Source organism: Lepisma saccharinum, chromosome 1 (genome assembly GCF_977018435.1).
Source record: "Lepisma saccharinum chromosome 1, izLepSacc3.1, whole genome shotgun sequence".
Taxonomy (NCBI): Eukaryota; Metazoa; Arthropoda; class Insecta; order Zygentoma; family Lepismatidae; genus Lepisma; species Lepisma saccharinum.
Genome location: NC_139229.1, coordinates 142,948,715 through 142,973,221, shown reverse-complemented (window position 1 = coordinate 142,973,221; position 24,507 = coordinate 142,948,715). Strand labels below are relative to the sequence as shown.

The 24,507-nt window shown below is 39.3% G+C and overlaps 1 protein-coding gene across 5 annotated transcripts in view; it reads left to right on the top strand.

Annotated features, from left to right (window-relative positions):
• Positions 1-24,507, top strand: part of LOC146001950 (SUN domain-containing ossification factor) — a 168,033-nt gene that overhangs the window by 117,307 nt on the left and 26,219 nt on the right. For 2 of the 5 annotated variants that reach the window (XM_083139688.1, XM_083139694.1), the window contains exons 2-3: positions 20,690-20,997; positions 22,078-22,673. In XM_083139688.1, coding sequence (XP_082995814.1) covers positions 20,828-20,997; positions 22,078-22,673 — 766 coding nt within the window. In that variant the 5' untranslated portion in view covers positions 20,690-20,827. Of the gene's footprint in view, positions 1-2,012; positions 2,104-20,689; positions 20,998-22,077; positions 22,674-24,507 lie in introns of those variants that run through there. The other 3 variants (XM_083139681.1, XM_083139671.1, XM_083139693.1) reach the window with 2 other exon arrangements.

The window sequence follows — 24,507 nt, the reverse complement described above, 5'->3', positions numbered from 1 at the left end:
CTGCACAAAACATAGTGAAAATTAATCAAAACGTTACATGAATTAACAATTGTTTTTAGTGTGAAGACAAAAAGTCCAAAAATTATTGAAGATCGCTTCCTTAACAAGAGAAATAATATTTTTGTATGGGGCGTGATCATCCCCAACAACTACACAGCCTTGCAACGACGTAAAAGATGGTTCAAGAGCTCTACGGGCACCTGGTTCCATCCTCACGATTAGCAGTGCGGAGCTCTGGAAATGTCTTTGGTGGAGGTTGGCGCAAGCAACTTGTCTCCTTCATGCACTACAGTATTTATTCCTGGAGACCTCGGTGGCCAGTCCATGCGGTGATTTCTTCATCTTCAAGAAAGTCATCCAACAATTTGGCTCGATGCACACATGTATTACCATCCAAGAAGATTAAATATGAGTCGACTGCGCCTCTGAAAAGTTGCACATGATGTTGGAGTTCTCGTCTCTGTATTCTGAGCAGTAACAGTACTTCCAGCAAAAAGGTGCAGCTCTGTACGTCCATTAACGTGATGTCTGGCCACACTAGTATTCCATCATCACCAAACTGATCACTTTCCACGATATTCCTGGGATTAAATCGTTCTGGAGGTTCTCTCCACATGATTGTGCGACGGGAATCATTTTGCACACTGAATCTGAACTGATCTGTGAAGAGCATGTTCCCCCATTCTTTCAGGGTCCAATTTTGATGTTGCTGGCTCCACTGTGAACGTAGAGCTTTTGAACCACCTTTTACGTCGTTGCAAAGCTATTTAGCTGTTGGGGATGATACGCCCCATACAAACCTCTTTTTCTTGTTAAGGAAGCGATCTTCAATTTTCTAATTTTTGGACTTTTTGTCTTCACACTAAAAACAATTGTTAATTCATGTAACGTTTATTAATTTTCACTGTTTTGTGCAGTTCTGACACTTCATCAATAACACATTTCCTCATATATTCGTCATGCTTAACTTTTGGACACTACTGTATATGGCCGACTCTACTGTATCCCTGCAGATTTTAAAATTCGGCTAGCAACAGTCAAAAAATTATGACATGTTTAAAATGTATCATGTCTATTATGAATACAGTAATCTAAGTAAAAAATGTAAATTATGTAACCTTGAATGTAGAAGAAATATATTCTGCCATCAGTTTATAGAAAATATCTTAGCAGGTGTAATAGATAGTAAAACAAATCTGGAAAGTGTGTAAAACATCAGAAGACATAATGTAATTGCAACTACAGTCTTGAAATCCAACACTTGGATGGACAAATTGGTATCGTAAGTACAGGTAAATGTCCCAATGTATGGAAATTAAATTCGACGATAATGTAGGCGAATTAAACAATTATGTTTTAACTTTTCTATATCTTCTTTTTTTTAATTTCTGATTTATATATTGAATGTATATTATTACAACCCCTTTTCATGTATCTGTTACTCTGTAAAATAGTTTTATGCATATATGTTAAACATTATGCATTTAAATAAATAAATTTCAATTCAATTATTCTGATTTACCGATACACACAATACAGAAAACACACAAAAATGAAAAAACAAAACGCATACTAGACTCGTTATTTAAAAAAGAGTAATGGAAATGTCCGTGAGCGAACTCGAAATAGTAATGATAATAATTTAGAACTGAATTTAAAAATTCAGGCGCCCGGTGAAAGTTTTTGGCGCCATGGCGAACGGGCGCGCTGTATTTTTCTACCCGTGCTTATACCTATACGGAAGAAGATATGATGCTGCTATACTACCTTATTGTGCAGATATTTACGTAGAAATAAAAGAAAGAACTGCGTAAGGCATGTGAAACGTGGTGTATTTAACACAACAACCCATTCCAGCTTACGTGATAATTCCCTGCTGGCTTTTCAGCTACGCAAGCGAAGGTGTAGTTGACTAACGAGCTTTTGCGATAAGGTGTATTTTTTATGCCCCATTGTCGAAGCGAAGTTACGTGCTCGCAGTTAATGTGAGTTTACTACTATGAGCACACTTTGGTCACTCCACAAGTCGGTTTTGAAAAAGTTCCACGTTTGGGAGTTTTTAGTAGTGAATGGCAAGTTGTTGCACGTCGACTTCAACACTTTGTAAGTTGAAACTCATTCATTAACTGTTGTGCTTGTACTGGATTAAGTCTTTGTGTTCTCCATCTGTTTGTGGCTAACATATGACCTCAACTAACAAGTTCTGAATAGTTAGTTAATTTGCTAGATTATCCACGGCACGCTTACACGTAAGAAGACAGTCGGCGTTTTAAAAAAGTGAACTTGCGAAATACAGAATGTTGAAGAAACTGATTTATTGAAACATGTAACATCATTAGCAAAACCAGACGAAATACTAAAAGTATTCTTGAAATTTTTTTTGTGTATTGCATGCATTTGTCGTTTAGGGATTTGCTTTAGAAAATAGACCTAGTGTGTGTTCCAAAAATTACACAACCCTTTTTCTTTTTGCATGAAAGCAGTGAGTGATATTGCAGTTTTCTGCGTTGCAAAGGCTCGTCCCCTGAGAATTTTAATATTACGAGTCCAGGCTTAGTCAGTGACAAACTTCCTACAAATTAATGACGCAAGAGTTAATTTTGTGCATAATGCTAATTTCAGACGAGAAAAATGGATAAAAAATTGGCTCCTGTGCAACACTTAATGGCTTTAGCAATAGCAACTATACGGGTTAAGTGAAAAAGGGACATTTTGGTGGCAAATATTGTTTAGGAACAGCAACAATATCAACGTTTCTGTCCGCTCCGTGGTGAAGTAGTTAGCACAACGCGCTACGCTGAGAGGCGTCCTGAGTTCGAAACCCGGATGTTCTTTGCGAGTGTCACTTTTATCAATTTCATCATATCATCCTCATTGTCGCGATTAGCCGCAATTGGAGGGAAAACTACGCAAATAACCAAATTCTGTCCGCGGATGCAGGTAACATGTAAACAAGAATTGGCCATACAATCTCATACAAAATCGTAAGTATACCTTGAAATATGTAGTCGCGATTATCTTGAGTGCCTAAGCAACTGTAAATTTTCAGAATTGTCCTTGAAACATTCCAGTTTCGAACTGGCTACCGTAAGTTTTGGTCGAATTTTGTGCCCACTTTGGTCATCTTGAAACTCCAGATTTTGTAGTTAAAACGCTAGGCATGTTTATCACTTTCCTTTCTCAACTTCTACCTTTTGTAGTTTCCCCTCCACTTGACCGCGATCTGATGCACAGCTACGTTCTTAGAGGATATCTTTCCTTGGAGCATCTGTCGTGAATTTCCGCGTCTGCAAGACCTTTGCCTGATACGGTAACCGAGAAAACAGGTCATGACCAATTGCCATTTTTGATGTTCGGCGGCTCGCGTCTGATCTCAAGCCACGTTCTTATTCCGAAGGTCGTTAATGCACTTGCCGGTGGTTCATAACCAGGCCGTTTCTGCGTAACGAGACTTTCCCCCGACGGGCGTCCTTTAAATCGGAACTGGAGGAACCGACTGCGTAATGTGCTGGAGATATCTCGATACAAAACTCTGTCCCGAGAGCAAACCACCAACGTCATGGCAAGGTGATGGCGAAAATGCTCCGGCTCTGCGGACTGCTATTCCTTCGCAGAGCGGGTCCTAAAGGTAGGCACCGAAGCTACTTGACCTAATTTGGACACGAATTACCTTGACCCATCCATCCGTGCAAGTTCTCAATCGATATACTCGGCTCCAACACATGAACTCTGCCCTTGAGCCTTGACACCTGCCCATTGTGTTCATTGACGGAAATCGTAACTACCTGTTCCGCAGAAGTTACGATCGCCTATTCATCCGCTGTCGTTCTATGCAAGCTGTTAGCGGAAGCTAACGTGAATATTTAAACCCGCACGTCCAGAATATTTCGTTGGCGACACAATTCGTTTGACGTAATTGCACGATTTCTCTGGTGGCTTTGTTAGGTATCTGAAGAATTTGCCACTTCATTCTCTGTATTCCTGGCTGTCGTGACGGGCTACCAGAGGTCCCAGGTTCAAAGCCTGGACATATTGCTTGTCCCATGATCCATTTCATTAGTTCATTTAATCTTTATCGTTGTAATGAAGCCAAGAGGTAGAAAGGCGACGCAAAATAACAGGAAGGTAGTAGTGAAGGGTGTCTTGTTTTATCTACCTCCATCATAAATACTGTCTACGAATTGGCCGTACTCAAAAATCTATTCAGTATTGAGTGATCCCACTTGTTTCGTCAGAACTTGAAAACTTCTTTGTTAGAATATACACACCTTAACCGAAATATTTTTTTTTATTTACTGCTTACACATTAAAGGTAAGGTTTTACTCGCAAAAACCGGTGGCTTCGTACCATTAGTCACTTCTTTTGTAAGTAAAAGTGGGTTATGGTATAATTTATTGGTTTGCAAGTGAATTTTCTTAGACTTTCTTAGCTTCGACCAGTGTAGACAAACACTTGATTACATTCCTGAACTTTGTTGCAAAACGAAAGTGTACGAAAGTTGCCATTCCCTTACGATTTCACTGTAGTACAGGAACGACAAATTATTGAATAGCACTCATGGCCTTTCATCAGATTTCGCAATAACATGCTGTTCCCTAATGGTGGGTGCCCGCCAGGGGGAAGGGTGTTACGTAATAGAATTTAATTTTAAAAAGGACGAGCAGTTGCAAGTAATAGTAGTAGGAAGAACAGAATATTCCAATTTTTAGGAAAATTCCTGCTTGCCCTCCTTGGGGGAAAAAAAACAGATGCCACTTGTAAATATCTTTAAAAGTACTTTCTTCTGAAAACCTTTTCCCGTAGACTTGTTGGCTGCATAGATCAAATTTCAGTACATCTCAACACCCAAGTTACATCAGTTGACATCCTTTGTTTGAATTTTTACGTTAAATCAATTTCTGGCATAAAATTTATTAGGAACTTTATCTTAAACATTTTATATTGTATATATCCTTGGCCATGCCTTGAGAACTTTCGAGTGACTACTAGTTGGTCATAGACGTTGGGTATAGGTAATCCCTGTTCATTTGAGGGGTGTATATGCAAACGTTATATTTAACAAATATCTTGGTATGGTGCTCCTGTTATTTATCGTTACCGTCGCGATTAACTTAAGCAGAGAAAAATTCGGCGTAAGTATAGATGTACGTATTTACACTGAAGTTAACTCGTCGCGTGACTACTGTTTCCGTTAGCTGCAATTCAAAACCAGCTGGTTTCCGCTTGAGAGCTGTAACCACGGTCCTTTCCATTATATTGTTACAGATGTTGAAGCTAGATTGGGAGCCTTCCACAGGGACACAACTACTCTGGGAAATTCATTAGAGGAAAAGAGTACTAAAATATCAACTTGCAGTATATCAATTGTGGTTATGAATTCATAAAATACTATTTTTGACAGACATTAAATCCACATGGCAGAAAACTAAAGATTTTCTCGGTGTTCTTCAGAGTAGGGACGCTTGAAGATTATGCGAAACGTAATGGCAAAAAACTTCTTCTTGGTCAGAAACATTGGAGTAGGTTCCTTCCCTGTAAGAGGGTTGGCGGAAACTAAATATCTCCACTCAACTTTCCAAAGAAAATGTAGGACTATAGCATTGAGTCCAGGGCGATAAAAGTAATTTGCTGTCCGAAATTTCTGGACAGACTACTATTTAAACTGAGTACATTGAATTAGAAACAGGAATTTTACTTTTCGTCTTTGATTTTCACCACATCATCAGGGAGGGGAGGTCTTTCGGCATTGTCTTAACAAAAGTGGTTCAAGGTCGGCAAGTGTATTTTTACCTAAACCGGCTTGCTGGAAAGTCATTTACTCTTACGTATCGCCGGCGAAAGTAGACACGAGCGATTCTTATGCCAGGTGCATGCATGATCGGGGAACGTTGATTGGCGGGAATAACTAGTTGCCATGGAGCGCCTAACGAGCTCTCCCGAAGGTTTTAGCTCCAGTCCTGGCCTGGGCATTAGTTCGCCTTTACCAGTGTCTTTTTGTCACTTTCATGTAATCATTCTTCCTCGTCGTCGCTACTAACCTCAAGAGGAAGAATATCGATGCATTTAACTTGAATCTACTGTATGTGAAGGGTGGGAAGTTTTGATTTCTTGCAATACTAGCGGTCGCAGTCTTTTATAAAGTACTCCTAAAAAGTCGAGTAAGGTATCGCTTTGTAATCGAATTACTGTCCCGTCAAGTCTTAGCTTCTGATAAAATTTTGGACTCTCATTGCTGCATCCATTTTAGAAACTGGTATCTACTAGTAAACGGTTCACTCTAATATTTGAACGTTTTCTTTACTGTGAGCGGGTCATGTAATCTGTTCCACATGGAACTAGTTGCAACACCCAAAATTGCCAAATAGAATAATAATTGTAGGCAAGTTGTCAAAAAATAAAAATAAAATTTCGCTGATACTGTAACTTTGTTCCAATTCTCGAACCTCTCATTCTGGGAAAACAAATGAATGAACATGGTAGGCAATTTGTCCATTATAATCTTTGCCGTCGACCGTACAACCAAGTGTAAAATAGTGTAACTTTCTTTCTACACCATATTTGCAGAGGATTAAGTTGTAACTTATGTTAGGGACATTTATATTTTTCTCGTGTTTTCCGTTATTTTAGATTAATGTAGCAAACTTAATGGAGGCAGGAACACGGTGTACATTTTTCGGTATGTAAATAATAATTTCGGTTTCACTGTAAGCAGAATTGAGAAGTCTTATTCAGTACTTGTATTTTAGTCCCTTTTCGCTATTTTTTTTTTAAATCGTGTTGTGAACTGCATGGATAAATATGATGAAATGTCCACCCAGGCTTGTAATGATAATAGCATTTGGGAACCTCCCGTACTGCGAACCAACTCCTTATTCTCTGGACATCTTTGGCAATCTTGGATAGATGTGACAGGAATGCTGCTGTCGAATAGATGTAGATTTTACCTATGAATCGAGGAAACCTCGATGGAAAAAGAAACCTCGTATCTGGAAAGTGTAGACACATTGAAATCTGCCTTGTTCTGGGAACAATAGCTTGACGAATTTCATTAAGTAGCCGTGTCCTGTCGCTTGAATAAAGAAAGAAGGGAGGGGGGAGCTTTGCGAGAATATTCACGTGAGATGGCGGATTGTTCTCTAGCCGGTGTGTTGTTACGCTCTGAAAAATCTTAGCTTGCGTCTTCTGTTTCTTGCCATGCTCCGTGAAATGCGACTTGTTCCAACTCCGCCTTCCACTTGTTTGTGTTGCCAACTACAATTCTCTCAATATCTTAACGGACACTTGTGAAGGTCCCGATATTCGTAAACATCAGTGTGCGAATTAACAGGGAGATGCCGGGGATTTGCCCCCCCCCCCCCCACACAAAAATATCCCTGGCAAAATATAACTATTTTTCTCCCTGCTAGGGATGTTTATCCCCCTCACAGAAAATCGAATTCAAAGCATATAGTATACCATTTTTGAAATATGCAATAAACACAATTGAAACATCATCGGTATCCATTAATTGTTCCAGTTGTGAACAAGCCGATTTCCTTGTTAAAGAGTAAATAGCCTTGTGAATTATAGTCCAGGGGCATTTGTAATACCGTGGGGTTTTGAATGAAGGGAATATATGAGTACTGGTAATACGTTGCTAGTGTGGTACACAATGACGTACTACCAGGTGTTTTGCCTGCAATTGTGGCAGAAGGCCTGTGTGACGTCATAAATCCAAGATCGCTGCCGCTTCATGCACTAACTTAGAACTCCTTTAACTATCATAACTCCTTTAATAGTGGTTTTGGAAAACATTTTATACATACATGTTTTGTTCAGAATTGAACAGGGAACAACATTTATTCTTAGTTTCTTTTCATATCTCGCACTGTTATGGAGATATATCTAGTGAAAATATTTCGTGCCCTTTTCTGCAAGGATTCCATGCATATTGTACACTTTACTTAACATTCTGGCATATAAATGGGGAAAATTACTGTCTGTGATACTTCGTTGATGCCTACTATTGTGGCGTATTGCCTGTGTGACATCATACATCCAAGATGGCTGCCTCTGCAGACATTAACAAACAAAAACGACCATATCTCCTTAACTCCTTTAGGAGTAATTTTGACCATTTGTAAGTTTGTTGAGTTTTTACACGAAGGGAAGACTTGTGTATGGAGAATGCTTTCATTTGGAAGCATGCAATCATGTATTTCTACAGGTGGTTTGCTGGAAAATGTGCGAGACCATACATGACTTCCCAAATCCAAAATGGCCGCCTCGGAGGTTCTGCACATGAAATACTGTCCATAACCTGATTTAGAGTTCGTTTATCCGAGTTTTCCAGAGACATTTTCTGTTAATAAATAAGTGAAAAATATTAATTATCATTACTATTATTATAAATATTACAGTAAAGGGGTAATAACGTTGCCTGTGAATTCCGCATTGTCGTTTGAAATTTAAGCAGTTCACCTGTCATCAAGATTGAGAGTGGTTGTAATCATTTGGGAAATATCATGCCATCAATACAGTCACTTTATTCAAATTTCTCGTCACTCTGATCTGAGTGTCTGTCCTGCAAGTCATTGTTTTCACACTTTTCTTCATCTGCACTACAAAGACACAGTTCAGTATGTCGCAGGAACTGATCCCGGCATATGCATGAACATTTCCTCTTTCCTCAACCACATGTCAACTATAATCTTCTCTGAAGTTCTAAGTAGTGTGAATATGACAATAATGATACTTTTGTCATCCTCATTTTCTTCTTTCTCCATTCAACAGCCTATTGGGCTGGGTAGATTTAGATATTTCTTTTCTGCTTTTATTTCACTCCAATACTTGGAAGTAACTCCTCCTGGTGAAAGGTGTGAGGGTCACTTTGGCGGCAGCGTTCACACTATCTATTAATGGTATCCCAGTTTGTGTGTGTACTTGCAAAGAAGGCAAAAAAGTGGTTGTTGAACGCGTTTGATGACGCAGAAGGTGATGTGCTTGAATCTCTTGCAAATCTTAATTCTCCTGGATTCGATTAACAAGATGAAAGAATGAATTGATTTATTTTATTTTTCGTTTCTGCTACTTTTGGCTAATTTCAAAGATAAAAATGAATTATAAGATAAAATAGATGAAAGGACAATCACAAACACACATGGGCGGCACACAACTCGAGTCCCATGGATCCAGAGGCCAAAACATTGATTGAGTTTTTATTATTATTATTTAAGTCCACTTTATGCACACTCATTACTCCTCTACCATAATACGGTTAGTCCAAAAAGCAGAAACATGGAAGGGGGAGACCTGCACGATCACCATAAATAATCAAGGAGTGTAACTCACCTTACGTGCATAGGCAACAGTACTGCTAGTGAGTGTCAAATAGGCCCGTGATTGAAAGGTAAACAAAATGCAACATATCAGTACAAGAGGGCCTCATTCTGTATCGAACGCTCATTGTGATTGGAGGACAATCTCTTTTTAAGGTGTTCAATGTACAGTAAGAACATGGCACAAAGAGACGTGAACGAAGAATCATCGGACGTCTGGAAGCAGGTCAAACCTAGACTGAAGTGACGGCAGCGTTGACTGTGCCACAGTCATATCCAGGCTTTGGCGATGGTTCCAAGACTGTGTGTATGTGTGTGTGTTCCGCTTGTTCCAGTGCACAGAAGAGTCCGCTTAGAGTGGAGTCAGCCTCATCGAAATTGGACCCTGAACGAACGGAGGAACGTGCTCTTTCACAGATCAGTTCAGATTCAGTTTGCAAAATGATTCCCGTTGCACATTCATTTGGAGAGAACCTCGATCACGATTAATCCAAGGAATATCGTGGAAAGGGATCAGTTTGGTCGAGATGGAACACTGGTATGGGAAGACATCATGCTCAATGGACGTACAGAACTGCACGTCTCTGCTGGAGGTACTCTTACTGCCCAGAGGCACAGAAACGAGGTACTCCAACATCATGTGCGACTGTTCAGAGGCACAGTCGACTCAGAATTAAACTTCAAGGATAAAAATATGATAATACTGCGCATCGAACCTAATTGGTGGATGGCTTACTTAAAGGTGAATAAATCCACCGCATGAACTGGACACCAAGGTCCCCAGACGTAAATCCTGTAGTGTCTCAAGGAAACTATTATCTGGCGATCCTCCACCAAAGACATTTCCAGAGCTCCGCACTCCTCTTCATGGGAAATGGAACCAGCTGCCTGTAGAACTTTTGAACCATCTTGTAAATAGCGTGCTACGTCGTTGCAAGGGCCTTTTTTTCGCCAAGGAAGTATCTTCTATTTTCTTTTTTTGCGTGTGTGTCTTGGCAATAAAAAACAATAGTTAATTTCATGCATTCTACTCTATTGTATACCAAATAACGTTTTGATTAATTTTCACTGTTTTATGCAGTTCTGTCACTTTATTAATAAAACATTTCTCATATCTTAGTTCTTAGTTATGCTTAACTTTTGGACATCACCGTAGTTATAAAAAATATAATAATATTTTTCACTTTTTAATTATAAACAGAAAATGCCTCTGCAAAAATCAGATAATCGAACTCTAAATCAGGATATGGACAATATATCAGTGCAGAACCTCCAAGGCGGCCATCTTGGATTTCGGACGTCATGTATGGTTTCTGACACACTGTAATACATGATTGCATGCCTCCAAATGAAAGCATCCTCCATACACATGTCTCCCTTCTTGTAAAAATCCAACAAACTTACAAATGGTCAAAATTACTCCTAAAGGAGTTAAGGAGATATGGTCGTTTTTGTTTGTTAATGTCTGCAGAGGCAGCCATCTTGGATGTATGATGTCACACAGGCAATACGCCACAATAGTAGGCATCAACGAAGTATCACAGACAGTAATTTTCCCCATTTATATGCCAGAATGTTAAGTAAAGTGTACAATATGCATGGAATCGTTGCAGAAAAGGGCACGAAATATTTTCACTAGATATATCTCCATAACAGTGCGAGATATGAAAAGAAACTAAGAATAAATGTTGTTCCTTGTTCAATTCTGAACAAAACATGTATGTATAAAATGTTTTCCAAAACCGCTATTAAAGGAGTAATGATGGATTTTCTAAGTTAGTGGATGAAGCGGCAGCCATCTTGGATTTATGACGTCACACAGGCCTTCTGCCACAATTGCGGGCAACACACCTGGTAGTACGTTATTGTGTACCACACTAGCAACATATTACCAGTAGTCATATATTCCCTTCATTCAGAAACCCACGGACTATAGAAATATTGACATTTGCCCCTGGACTATTAAAAAATTACACCATTTTGCAACTGAACAACTCAGATCCAACAGCAGCCTGTTTTCCACTAAAGTTTTCATAGCACAGTTCTGATATTTTACATGTATTAAGAGTTCACAAGAAACTTGTAGGTAGATTGGAAATAGATATTTGGTCGTGTTTTCGGTGTTACTAGTTCGATAGCCGTTTATGTGTGTGTGTGTTGGTTTTCCTCGACTGCAATATATTTGCAGTGTTTTTATATTACGTTTAAATGTTATCATAAAATTTAATGCCCTAGGTTAGAAACAGTGCTCTAAGGTACTTAGAACCGCCAGGCAATGATTGACTAGTAACATACACAAATTTGCATACCTCCTCCCAAAAAGCTACCTCCCGAAATGAAATCATAAATACTCCACTGAGTGGGCATCCCCCCAAAGCAAAAAGCTTAATTCGCGCAGTGGTAAACATTGGTGTATTGTATTTGTATTCTGCTATTGTATAATATTAAGCATTCCTATTAGATGGTATCTTCTGCGTCTCCTCCACATTCTTCGCTACTAACGCCGTCGACTTGTATTGCAGGAGGTGTCCCGTGTTCGATTCCTGGTGGAGGCACATTGCACAGTTGTTTTGTTTATACTTGAAACTGTAGGCCTAGTCCCTATTAACCTATCAGTCTTTCCAAGCTTTTTTACATTCCGAACCCAGGGATACTAGGTTCCAATCCTACGCAGAAAGTTTCGTTGTTATTCTTTCATAAATTCACCATTCATCCTTATCGTGGCGATTAATCTAGAGGTGTATAAAGGCCATGCAAAATAAAAAAAATGAAATTATTTGGAGACCACCCTTCTTATCCCTGAATCTGTTCAGATTTTCTACAAAAGAAAACTATTCGAATACGCAGAGTGAGTTTGAAAATAAACTACAATTTTGTCAGAAAAATATTCAGCTCACTGTTTTTTTTTAAACATTTCAAAAAATATTTATCTTTATGTCTTCTTGAAACATCCACCCTAAACATAGCGTTATGAAATCGTGGTTTGCAACACTTGCGCAAAATTGTTCAAGGTTCCACGAAACTACGGAAAGTGAGCTTGTTACCACGTGACGTTCGACTTACGTGGTTGCTGGTCGTAGCTCCACGTAATGTTACGTCATTACGGAGCGCGGGCTCGTCACGGCGCATGCTCCACTGCTTTCTTTGCTTCCTCGCATGTCATCTCTTCATTATCAAAAGAGGTAACGCTAGAGACGTTGTAGGATGAGCAGTTATGTTCTGATGATCTCTCCTCCAAACCCCTTCCGCAGGATACGTGTAAAGTTGCTGCACTTCGCCTCGTCTCCATCGGAGGATCTTTGGCCACCGTACCCTTGATGGAGGAATTCGTGGGTAGGTTCACCTCGTTTTTGGTTGACAAGTAACACATCTCGAGATACTGGTGGCGGTGGTTTCATGTTTCTTGCCCCAACATTGTTTTCCTAGAATACTCTACATACACTCTTGAGTGTAAGGTGTGAACTTTTCGGAAGGCGCAGAAATGTCAACACCTACCTATAGTACACCCTGGACTATATTCTTGCACCTGAATCTGCAGCCACTATAATTATCTGTGGGACTTGTGTTGTCCTGTCGCGCTCTCTCTCTCTCTCCTCTCTCTCTCTCTCTCTCTCTCTCTCTCTCTCTCTCTCTCTCTCTCTCTCTCTCTCTCTGTGTGTGTGTGTCATTTCGTCATTTTCATCATATCGCCAATCATCCTCATCTTCGCGATTAGCTTAAGTTGTAGAAAAGGGAGGTAAATTAAAACCAATCAATGAATCTACATATAGTTAGTTGTCCGTCTGTTGCATGAGCACCCCATTTACTACTTTCTCTGCGCGGACATGAAATATATTTTGGAGGGGGCACAAGATTGACAAACAGCATTTTATATATCTAAATATGTACTCCTCGTGAGGAATTGTAGTTTGACAGAGTAAAGAGTGCCGTGTCCTCCCTAAAGTCAGTGCATATGGAAGCTTATAATGGCCTGTCAAGTTCCCTATTTTGATGATTAGGGTAAATCAGTCCCTTTCCCATGGACTGATTTAGCCGCAATTCTTAGATATGCACCTCACATTACACAATTCGTCCGTACATTGAAATATCAAGCATAGTGGTGTTTTTTTCCTTCGGAAATTTAACGTGTGTTTGGGGGGGGGGGGGGATAAGATTATTTGAGATTATGCTTTTTTTCATGTAAAATTTTGGAGAATGGTGGATAAATCACTTGCTGTGGTTCGTTTCTAAGTGTCCACGTGCCGAATTAACTTGTAATGGTATGGTTTTATCAGTTGTGTTCCTGAAACACTTAACTTGACCGAGCATCACATCTCAGAGCCCCTTGACTGTAAGGTCTGTGGGCTACCGGAAAACGTTTCTGGGCTTATCATACTGGTAAATTAGCGGGTTTCGGAAATTTCTTATTGGTGCTAGTTTCATTTTCGCTATTTTGTGATTTCCTGCCCCATTTTTTTAACGCTTCACCAAAGTTAATGTAATGTTGAAGTCGAGGCATAGCCAGGAGAAAGTGGTGAAAGAGAAGCATATCAGGAACTCGTTTCTTCGTATAGCAACCCGTGACTATGTTGAAAGCTGTACGGATCAGCAGATAGAAGCGTGCGGGGCGTAAAGTTCCTGTTATTGTCACCGTAGGAACTGTTCACCGGGCGACGCAGGGAAGCGGTACTCTGCTCACGATGTGGTAAATCAAAGGAAGCGAAAAGGTTGCAGTTGCAGCTGCATTAACGCCAGCTGGGTCAAACTGAAGTAAAATTGCAATCAATCTCTTCTGTGGCGGGGTGATTATCACAGCGAGTTACAACGCCAGGGGTCACTGGCTCTAATCCCGGCATGTGTGTTCTTTGAGTTTCCCTTCATCAGTTTCTTATCGCTCATCATCCTCGTCGCGATTAGCCAAAAGTGGCAGAGAAGCAACGAAAGAGAACCTAATTAGATCAATCTAGTTTGTAATTGCTATATGCTGAAACGTAGTGAGACGTATTATCTTTTTTTGCATCGATTCGTGTTTGTTTGACGTCTAGCGGTTGAAGTTCCTTAGATATAGTAGAGATCTATTATTCCGGCCAATTTAAGGAAGCAGCTAGTTTTGAAACTTCCTAGTGAAAATTTGCTACAACTACACCTGAACTAAAGACAAGAAACACTCAAATCGACAAAACACCAATATATATATTTAAACAGTTAACCTTTGTTGGTTCTTCAAAATGTCGTTGCAGAAAACATTTGCTCATTTTCGTTTCTGGAGCACATTCTCCATTTTTTGTATGAATAAGGAGAACCTACTCCTTCAGTGGTGAGCAAGTGTTCACATTTGTTTAGGAATAACAAGAACACCTTCTCAGAAATTGAGCCAGTATTTACATACATATTATACAAAATGAAAACAAATGTCTTATTAGTTTCAAAGTTGGAATATTGGTAACGCTGCCACTTTTAATCAAGGGGTGCTATAGTCGATCCCCGGTGGAGGCACATTGCACAGAGGTTCGAATTCCACTTACAGCTGTAGATTGTCCCGATTAGGCTGTCTCAGCATAAAGTAGACTTAAACTGACAAACCTTTCGTCACTTTAGGCTAATCGTGACGACGGAGATGAATGATTTGATGAAATTTGCCCACGCTAGGAATCGAAACCCTGAACTTCTGGGTGGCGGGATCGAGTCCAGCACTCGAAGCGTTCGACAACCGATGCGATTCCGACTCTCAGGGAGGGCTGTATTCCACGCAGAACGTATGACAGATGATTGGTTGCTAATTTACAGTGTTGGCTGATCCAACCTTTTAACTCTTGTGTCGTAAGTTTCTTTCAGTGTATTCCAGATTCAACTTTTATCTCTTAGGAAGCGTGATGCTGCAGTCGTTAGCTTCCTCTTTGGTGCATCGCTGCAGCTGCGACGTCCTGAAGATAACATCTCCCCTATGTCCTCCCCCTCTGCCACCGTCTGATTCAACAGGAAACGCCAACAATTCGGCTGGTTTTGTGTTCCCCATTAAACAGTTTACTGCTGTGAAAGGCCGTGTGGTCCCTACACAAAGGTCGTAAATACTGCGGGACATACTAGGATTATAGTATCATAGGTCAACCATGATAGGTTCCCTATTTGAAAGAAAAAAGTCTATAGAGCATGAGAGCAGTGACGTATTTACAATTTCATATCGAATGTGAGGGGTGTAAGTTTCATATCATTTCATCTAAACGCCTATCTGCGTGGCGTAGAGGTCAGAGGTTCTCTACGAACCCAGAGGTCCTACGTTAAACTCTGGGTAAGGCATGGATGTATCATTAAGCGAACATGCTTACTAGTTTTCCTTCATGCAATAATACACTCCGATATTTTCAAAGGCATTAAGAGCATTGAGCGAGTCCATTTATATAATCATCCAAGGGGTAGAAATGCGACGTAAAATACAGGGTAATTCATAAATAAAGTCACATTTTTAAAAATACACTTAATTATTGCAGATACAGCAAACTATTACAAACACACCTTACAGCAGTGTGCTTTTTTGTATTTAGAGACCAAGCGTGTGCCTTGTGTTACTTTCCTTATGAATTGCCCAGTAGGAATGGACACGTATTTCTTTGTAGTTTCCACACCGCAGAGAACCTAACGCTTCCGATATAAATTCTGGGGAACGTATTCTAAAAGGTTAAATGGCGGTGGGAGTGAATTTTTAAGAATCCAGATAGATACTGCCGAAAATGTATTACTCGTCAACACCGTTCAGAAAGGCATGGATTTAGAGAGAGGTTTAATCTCTGGACTTTTGGCCTCCTGGTCGCGCCTCGGTAAGCATGATCCAGTTTCCGTAACAGAAAAATAAATGCCCGTGACAATAGCGAATGGCTACATACAAACAAAAAAATTCTTTGTTTTAGAGGGCTCGTAGCGCCGAAACAGTGTCTTAACTATCAAAAAAGTTCCCAAGAAAAAGTTGTTTCCGTTGGTATGTCTACACGGACAACAAGACCCCGTCCTATGTGTATGTATATTTGTATGGAAGTTTTCTACGGTATATTTTCAGTTTTGAAATACACTAGCTTCGTGTTTCCTAACGGCGACCCTGGAATACAGTAACTTTTTAATAAGTATAAACTTGATGCGACTTGCATCAAAGGAAGCAGGATTTATATATATATATATATATATATATATATATATATATAATATCTGTTGGTTAATGTAATAAGGCGGCAATCCTTTCACGGTGCACTGCGGCGTTGACTCTTTTCCAACCTTTAACATATTTTAACTCGTTCGGCGCCTCCTTTGCCACGACTCTTGTCATACATAACCAAGTTTTGTCATATAATTTTGGGCGATAACCAAGTTTTGTCATAATTTTGGGCGGGAGGGGTGTCCTGTGGTCACTGGCTGTATGTTGTAGTTTTAGGCACTCAATCGTCTGCTAAACTATCGAAATGCCTAGCCCCACAAGATCCTTTGTCATCGTTAACCCAGTGTCCATCGCTTTTCCGCATTTATTTAAAATGAGAACGTTCACTATTCGCGATTAAAATTACCACCTGAGCGCTAGTGTCGCTTCCAATATGGCCGCTCTATGTAGGATAAATTATTGTTTACATTCAGTAGTAGTACGAAAGAGCAGCGTGTTGTCGTGGCTGGTACGGAAGAAACGTTTAAATTATGCGAATGCGATGTGAATTCCAGGAACTTTAACGAAGGTGAAGCTGTGCTGAGAACAACACATTTAATTATGATAGGCAAAAATAATACGGAAAACTCAGACTAAACTAATGTATACGCATTGGTTCTTCAAAGCAGTGTTGTTTCATCTGCATCTCAGGTTGTAACTGGGGCTCTCGGAAATGTTTTAAAATAAAGCAATTTACCTGTATTTGCAAAGCGTGGTCAGGAGAAAACTGTAAACATATCGTTGCAGTTCTTCCCCCAAAGAGGCAGGCTGGTTTAGTAACACAGTATAATAATAGAATTCACAATTTGTCTTCACTGAAAAATGACTTATTGAATGAAACATCATCATTAACATGTCGATTTTCTTTTTCTGCTTATCTTGATGACTACAGACATTAATAAATTCTCAAACTATTTTCATCTTCGCACTTAATCGACTTGCACCTGTTCAAAATTTCATACATAATAGATTGTTTTCGAGAAAAAAAAGTTTTAGTCATAAAGAACATTTTAAAACTTTACTTTCATGGTATTAGAATCATCTTTCGGAAAATAAAGTGAACAGACTCCTGCATTCTTCGTAATTTCCTTGTCGCATGTCAATGTTATCCCCCATGCCAATCTTCGGTCAATCGATTCTCTTTTCCCTGATTAATTTACAAATATCTTTTTGTTGATTCCACGGGGTGGAAACACATGCAAACTTTTCACTTGCCCTAACCCACAAAACTATTTAGAGCAAAAAAAAAAAAAAAAAAAAAAATGAACAGTAGAGGCTACTCTTTCGGACATGTCCCATGCTTTAAACAACTAATTATCCTACATAGAGTAGTTCCGAAAAATCTCACCAGATGGCATATCGGATAATTTTAATCGCGAATAGCCCGTACATTGCATTCTGCATACGCCACTGCATGGCGTGATTAGTTCGCCTTCGGGACTGCAGAGCGCCTATCAAGAATTCGCATGGTCTGTTGCGTTTGTGCCAGGGGTTGGGGGGACTCGTAAAAACACGTGGTTCTATTTTTACGTAGCGGTTGTGGAATCAGATGGCCACCGACCTCATATTGGAAAATGTTAGGTTTGTTTGTCCGCGTTGTTCAGCTGCGGAACATCTTGTTTGAATTTGGATGAATCACACTCAGTTTCCTGTCTGGCACGTATGGCAGAAAACATTGTGAATGTTTGTAATAGGAATACCCCAAGTTTTGTAGTTAGCATTCATATGCAATTTCTGTTTCGCGCAATTCAATAACGTAGAGGGTGAACGTCCAACTTCAATTAATATAGTTTCATTACGGAAAGAAAATTAATATTTCAGGTGTACGTATAAAAATTCGTAGTTTATAGTTCCTGAACTATGATAACGTCCCGAGTTCTGTATCCGGTGGAGGCACACACTGGTTCGGATCTCACTATAAACTGCGTGTCCAGTTCCGATTATCCTGTTTGTACATAAAGCGGGCTTAACAACTCATAGTTCCTGAATTTTAACCAAGATGTAGAAATAATGCCTTACTACATGGAATATGATATTGATACAGAAATGCGTTAATGCACTAGTTTTCAGTCACTATAATTAATACCGACCACAAGGGACTTCACGTAAACTGTAATTCTGTTAACATTTTTTGTTTGTCGTTTTCGCTAACTTTTTTTAGTGTTCACTCCTGTTCACATAAAGTGGCACGCTTTATAAGGTTGAACAAATTATTAATGTGACACTTTATCTGAACAGGAGTGTACAGTACGTGTGATTAATACAATATCTTCCGGATTTATTCGGAGCTGTTCCGGCAAATTCGGATAAACGTGTTATTTAATGTAGTCCGATTCTCTGCGAGTAAGAAAAACCTATTTAGAAACTGTTTTTTCATAGGCTGAGAATGATCTAGAGAAGTTGAGGGTACATGAAGGGAAGGGCACTGGCTCCCTCCTTTTTCAGATCTGTTTCCATTTCTTTTATCGGGGGAGGGGGTGAAGCAATGGAGTTATAAATCGCCATCAGTGTACAATCTTGATTATTTTTCTCCCTCCTTATTTTAACGTCTCGAATTCCGAGGGGCGCGCAAGTTAACACACTGAATCAACAGTACTTGAAAGGCCCACCGTAGATCCGATCTCCACTATCGACAAAATGAGCATGGAGACGAGAGATGCACTCTATTGAACGTAGTGTCTGAATATATGGCAGACAGGCCATTCTATGAGACTTGTTGATGTTTCGTACCCATTTCTGCTTCCTTATCTGGAAATACATTGCCGTGAACCTTTTGCTATCGTGGGATACGTCGCCGTGGCGGCAGTTTTCCTGTTCTGCTTTCTTCAGCTTGTTCGTTGTGGCGACCTTTTTCTTCTTGAAGAATTATGCAACCTGCGCAGATTGTGGTTACTTGGACGTCAGAGTGTGTTAAATTCCCTGTGATTGCATAATTTTGTAACATTACGTGCTTTTAATTCCTGTTGGTAAATAATGATGCAATGTTGTTTCCTCTGACAGGAGGCAACTAGTGCACACATCACCCCCCCCCCCCCAATCGCCGCGACTGCTTGCAGACAAATGTCTCGCACGGCGTACAGCTTGGTGCTTATTGTTTACATTTAATTTTCAGAAGTATTCGAATAGTTCTGTGTTCCGCAAATTAACATTTTTTTTTAAATGTCCATTAATTTTATTATACCAGCACCATTCAATAGTCATGATAATTCTATGTTTAAAATAATATATTTATAAATTATGCCTATTAGCAGTTATCATTATAATAAAGAACATGTCTAAATGTGAGTTAACAAAAAAAGGGAGACGCTTTCCCATCACGACTGCAATTTGTAAAAAGTCGGGACACTGATTAAAAGGAATGCACTGACCCAAGCGACTATATCGGTAAATCGGACGTCGGGTAGCCTTTCATCAAAAATTAAAACTACCCAATATTGCAGACTGAAGACTTCTGGAACCTGTCTCTCTGCTCAACAAAGTCATTCATTTATGCAAGGATAATATTGAAATTTGAAAAATCGTAGATATTATTTCCGTAGCTCTTTATTGGTTCACATTTAAATATTTCAAAGTTCGAGGGGAGGGGGCATGGCCCAACTTTTCCCCTCCTGGGTACGGGCCTGGTTGCGTGTGTGATAAAACTCTATGGTTATGTTTAAAATTACAAACCTAGAACCCTTTTGGATGTCTTTATAACTAAATTAGTCTTAGTGGATCATTCCATTGAAACAAGATCTTGAAATTTGAGTTTTGTTCTCGTCAGATTTGTTAAAACCCCATAAAACATCCAATTCTAAGTAATTAACTAGAAAAAATTGTTTGAAAAGGAAGTTTCCTAAATGTTAGCTCTCCTTTGACAGCTAAGTATTGACTTAACAACTCTGTTAAGGTGTGTGCACATGTGCTAAAAATAACCAGGTCACTTCATAAGCTCCACAGTGGTTCTGATCCCAATTCACGTTGTACGTCCAGTCCCGATTAGTAGTTTGGCCCTCAACAGCACCTTGAAATCAAGTTTCAGTTCTTGGTCCAATTCAGATTTAGTATCTGCATAAATGTACTTGAATATTGTTGTAACCTGTTCTTTATTTAATGCAGTACCTAATGTTTTCAAGCCACTTGTTTCTGAAAGTGGCGAATTTATGAAGAAATAAAACTGAATTTTAAGTGATCCCGGCCCCTTATTTTGAACCTGTTATTGGATTTCAGAGTTGATCATGATTGGTGCGGTTGGATGTCGAATTTTATCTCCAGGAGGAGAGACCTAAAACCACGGCTCCAAAGGACAAGTGCTGTAGTTGCCTCAGGCCTGCTTGCCAGCAGGTAGGCCGAGCAACTGCAGCAACCATGCAGGCGCCTGTGTGCAGCCTCAACAAGCTGAGCCCACCCCGCCTTCCTTCGGACGGGGAGAAGGTGCAGTACTTGGGTCGCAGAGTCTCTTACAGAGTGCTCCAAATGGTGGTTGTGTACTTGGTTGTGGTCTCCTGGATGTGGTGCTTTCCCAGATTCTGTGATAGGTAAGGTTTTCATTCGCTAGTTTTAATATTGCTGTACATCCCTCAGAACTTTGGATTTTAATAGTTTTATCTTAGTTTTTAATGTTAAAAGATTGTTTGTATATATTAGTTATGTTGTTCTAATCTACTTAATTTTTTTCAGGAATGTTATGTGAAACAGTCAATTTCAACAAATTAATACATTATCTTTCTTGATTACTAAATATTTTTCTATATTTCAGTTCATTCAGGTTTAGTTTGCAAAACCACACCTCACATATCACTTATCGAAAAAAGAGGTTTAAGCTCAATCTCATTTTTTGTCTGCTTTTGTGAATTTAAACAATGCATTGAGTATTATAGACAACATATGACTGTCGATCATAACTTGGAATTTCTAAAATTAACACATGCATTTGGTGCTTGTGCCTAGACACCTGATAAGCGATGGTGTGGCAGATTGAGAAAACGAGTGAAATGTTTTATTTGAATTAACTACAGCTTTCTCGGAGCCAAATGTTTAAAGTATTTCAAAATGGCCACACAAAATGAGGCATTTGAATCTCCCCCAATTAAAAAACTTGAAGTGTTCAGTTCATTAACATTAAGTCAACTTTTTCATACATTAAATTTAATTTATTTTACACTTGAATACACACATGTTTTGCCATGCTTCTCCCAGGGAGTAAATGTCTTAATTTGAATTGGTGCTAAGCCAAGAAAATAGTTCTGGATTCCAAATACACATGCATATCCTAGTGGAACCAGTAACTAGAGAAAGAAAGAATTCTATTTTTTGCACTGATTGTACATCCAACGACAAAAGAAACAGTAGGTGAATTGTCAATCACCATTTTCATTTTGTCCTTATTGCACAATATGATGATAATGGATTGAAATAAAGACGTCAATAATCAGGGGCCTATTTAGCACCATTCCTTAAAAGAACACAGGATGTAGACAATTATCTCCAAATCTGATAATTTCATAAACTTAAAAAATAGTAGGTTGTTCTTCCTTTGGTAAGCTGAGGACTTGCATTTAGCAGTAAATTTTCAAGGCACCTTGTTAAATGTTTTAATCAAGATTTTTCTCTTCCAGGTTGACAGAAACTGGCAATGCAGTCATGTCCACATTGTCAGCAGAGAAGACCATTTCATCTGATATCGAAACCTCGAGCAATTTAACTAAGTCATCAACTTCTTCAGTTGGCACATCTTTTGTGCCAACAGATCGGACGTTGACAAAAGAGATGGTAGACAAGGACTTGCGTGAGCAACAGCAGAGTGTAACTGAATTGAGGACAGATAGTGAGGAAGTTTCTAAAAGTGTTGAATCGGGCAAAGAAGTTGTGGATTTGACGCAAGTGAATGCAGAACACACAAATGTCTCGGAAGAACATTACGTGGTTAGGGCAGAGCCCAAGATTCTCGAAACAGAAAAGGTTGATGCCTTTATGGAAAACCTAGTAGAGAATGCAACCAGCCATGAGCATAAGGAAGGAATCTCAGTTGTTCAGAAATTGGAGATAGATGATCACGTCAAGGATTCTGCAGTGGAAAATGCGAGTGCATCTTCAGTGCAAGATTCTTCCGAAGATTTTGTTTCTCCAGAAGATAGTGGTGCTTCTGCAGAGGACATTCCATCGTTCAGTGAGTGGACTCAAAAGCAGCTGGCTGAAGCAGAGAAAAAGAAAGGTGAGCCATTCTGTTGAATTCAAAATTTGTAAATTGCATTATACAAGTACTCCATTGGAACTATATCATGTTTATATTTTAGTTTTGTTTCAAAATATCATAAATTTACATGATAGTCAAAATATTGAACTGTCATTTAATTCCGGTCCATTTTCCACACAACACTGGTGGCAAAATAATCATTTTGCCTAATTTCCAGGATATTTAGACTTCACAGTATTGCATGGCATTTTAAAAACTAAAAAAAAGTCCAACTGATACTTTCAAATACCAGTACCGCTGGTGAAAATTACATGTTTTTTTTTTTTTTTTTTTTCTGAGTAAGCATTTGCACTTGTAAGGTTGTTTTTCACAAGCCTAAGTTTCACTCTGCACAATTCAAAAAACTTCAAATTACGTTAAGGCGAGGAGGGACAATTACGAACTAGTTGTACATTTATTTCAATATCATCAGATTGGGCACTGCTTTTTAAAAAAAAGGTTTAGTATGCGAGAGAGTATGAATTTCTCTCCATGTTGCAAGTGGAAACTCTCTTTCAAGTTGATTATACGGCGCATGCTTTTAGAAGGAACATGAGTTCGGCCAATACCCAGCCAGTGCTACTGCGCTGTTGCCAAACTAACTGCTAGCGCAAGGGAAAGACAGAAAATTCGCGATGTGTCCATTATTTTGATAATGCATGCACATCATATATGAGTACAGTGAAATAATATAGTGAATATTTCTACACAGGATGATAATATCATATCACTGTAGCATATACGAGAAACCCATACCTGAAAGAAGCTTGAAGGTATTTATTCATCATCGCTCTCATCATCTTTCTCGGTCTCCCTGTCACTGATTTCACTCATTTCAGAGTCACTCTCCTGGAGGTTAATGATTAGATTTTGCACCCTTGGTGCCTGTACTACTGGTGCTAGGTTTTGAGAGTGACATTATTTAAAATAAAAAGAGAACACTGAAAACACACTCTCGCTGAAGGGTTGTATTTAATCTTTTCACAAACTGTTCTTTGTGGCGCAGGAGTGAACTCTGAACTCAAACTGACACAGACTTTCAATGTTCGAGAATGCCCGGAACAATGAAGGGTCATTGTTTATATCAAGGCAAATTTAACACCCACAGTTTTCCATAGACACAACAACTCAGCTGCGCCAACACGGTGGCAACGAAAAAAGAACAGGCTGAAGGAAATGAAAGGTGTTGTTTCCCTTGTTTCTTCAAGGAATGATAACTCCGGCTGTAGGTGACGGAAATTCATGGGACTTGGACAGTCAGGTTCAAAATGTCTTTCCCCATCTTATGATGAACCTTAAAGTGGCAAGTTTTATGAAAACTTCTTGCGAGCAACAAAAATACAGAACATGGCTTTTATCTTCCGCGCCGCAGTCTCCTAACTGTACAACGTTGCACTCCTGCCATTGGCTGATTGCCACGCACACCCTCTGTGTGGTCCCGCCCGATATCGCCTCTAAAAGCGTGCGTTGTATAGTAAGCTAGACATGATGTTTGAAACACATGATTAATAAGTATTTACAGAATCCCATGTATTCCTTATGGGAAATCAACTTCAACTTCCGGCTAATCAAGTGGGAGTTTTGACTTTTCCTTCTACTATGACATAGTTCAACTTGTCCTTTTTCCGTCCATGTACTTTCCTACGTCATTGGATATTTGATATTCCCGAGAGAAGGAATAAAATAATGGTCCCATAAACCTAATGCATTTCTCCTTGTCTCATACGGCCATCCTGGCAGTGTTTCCAAACCTGATGTGCATAAAAGAGCTACATTTCAACATTATACGACGCACGCTTTTAGAAGCGATATC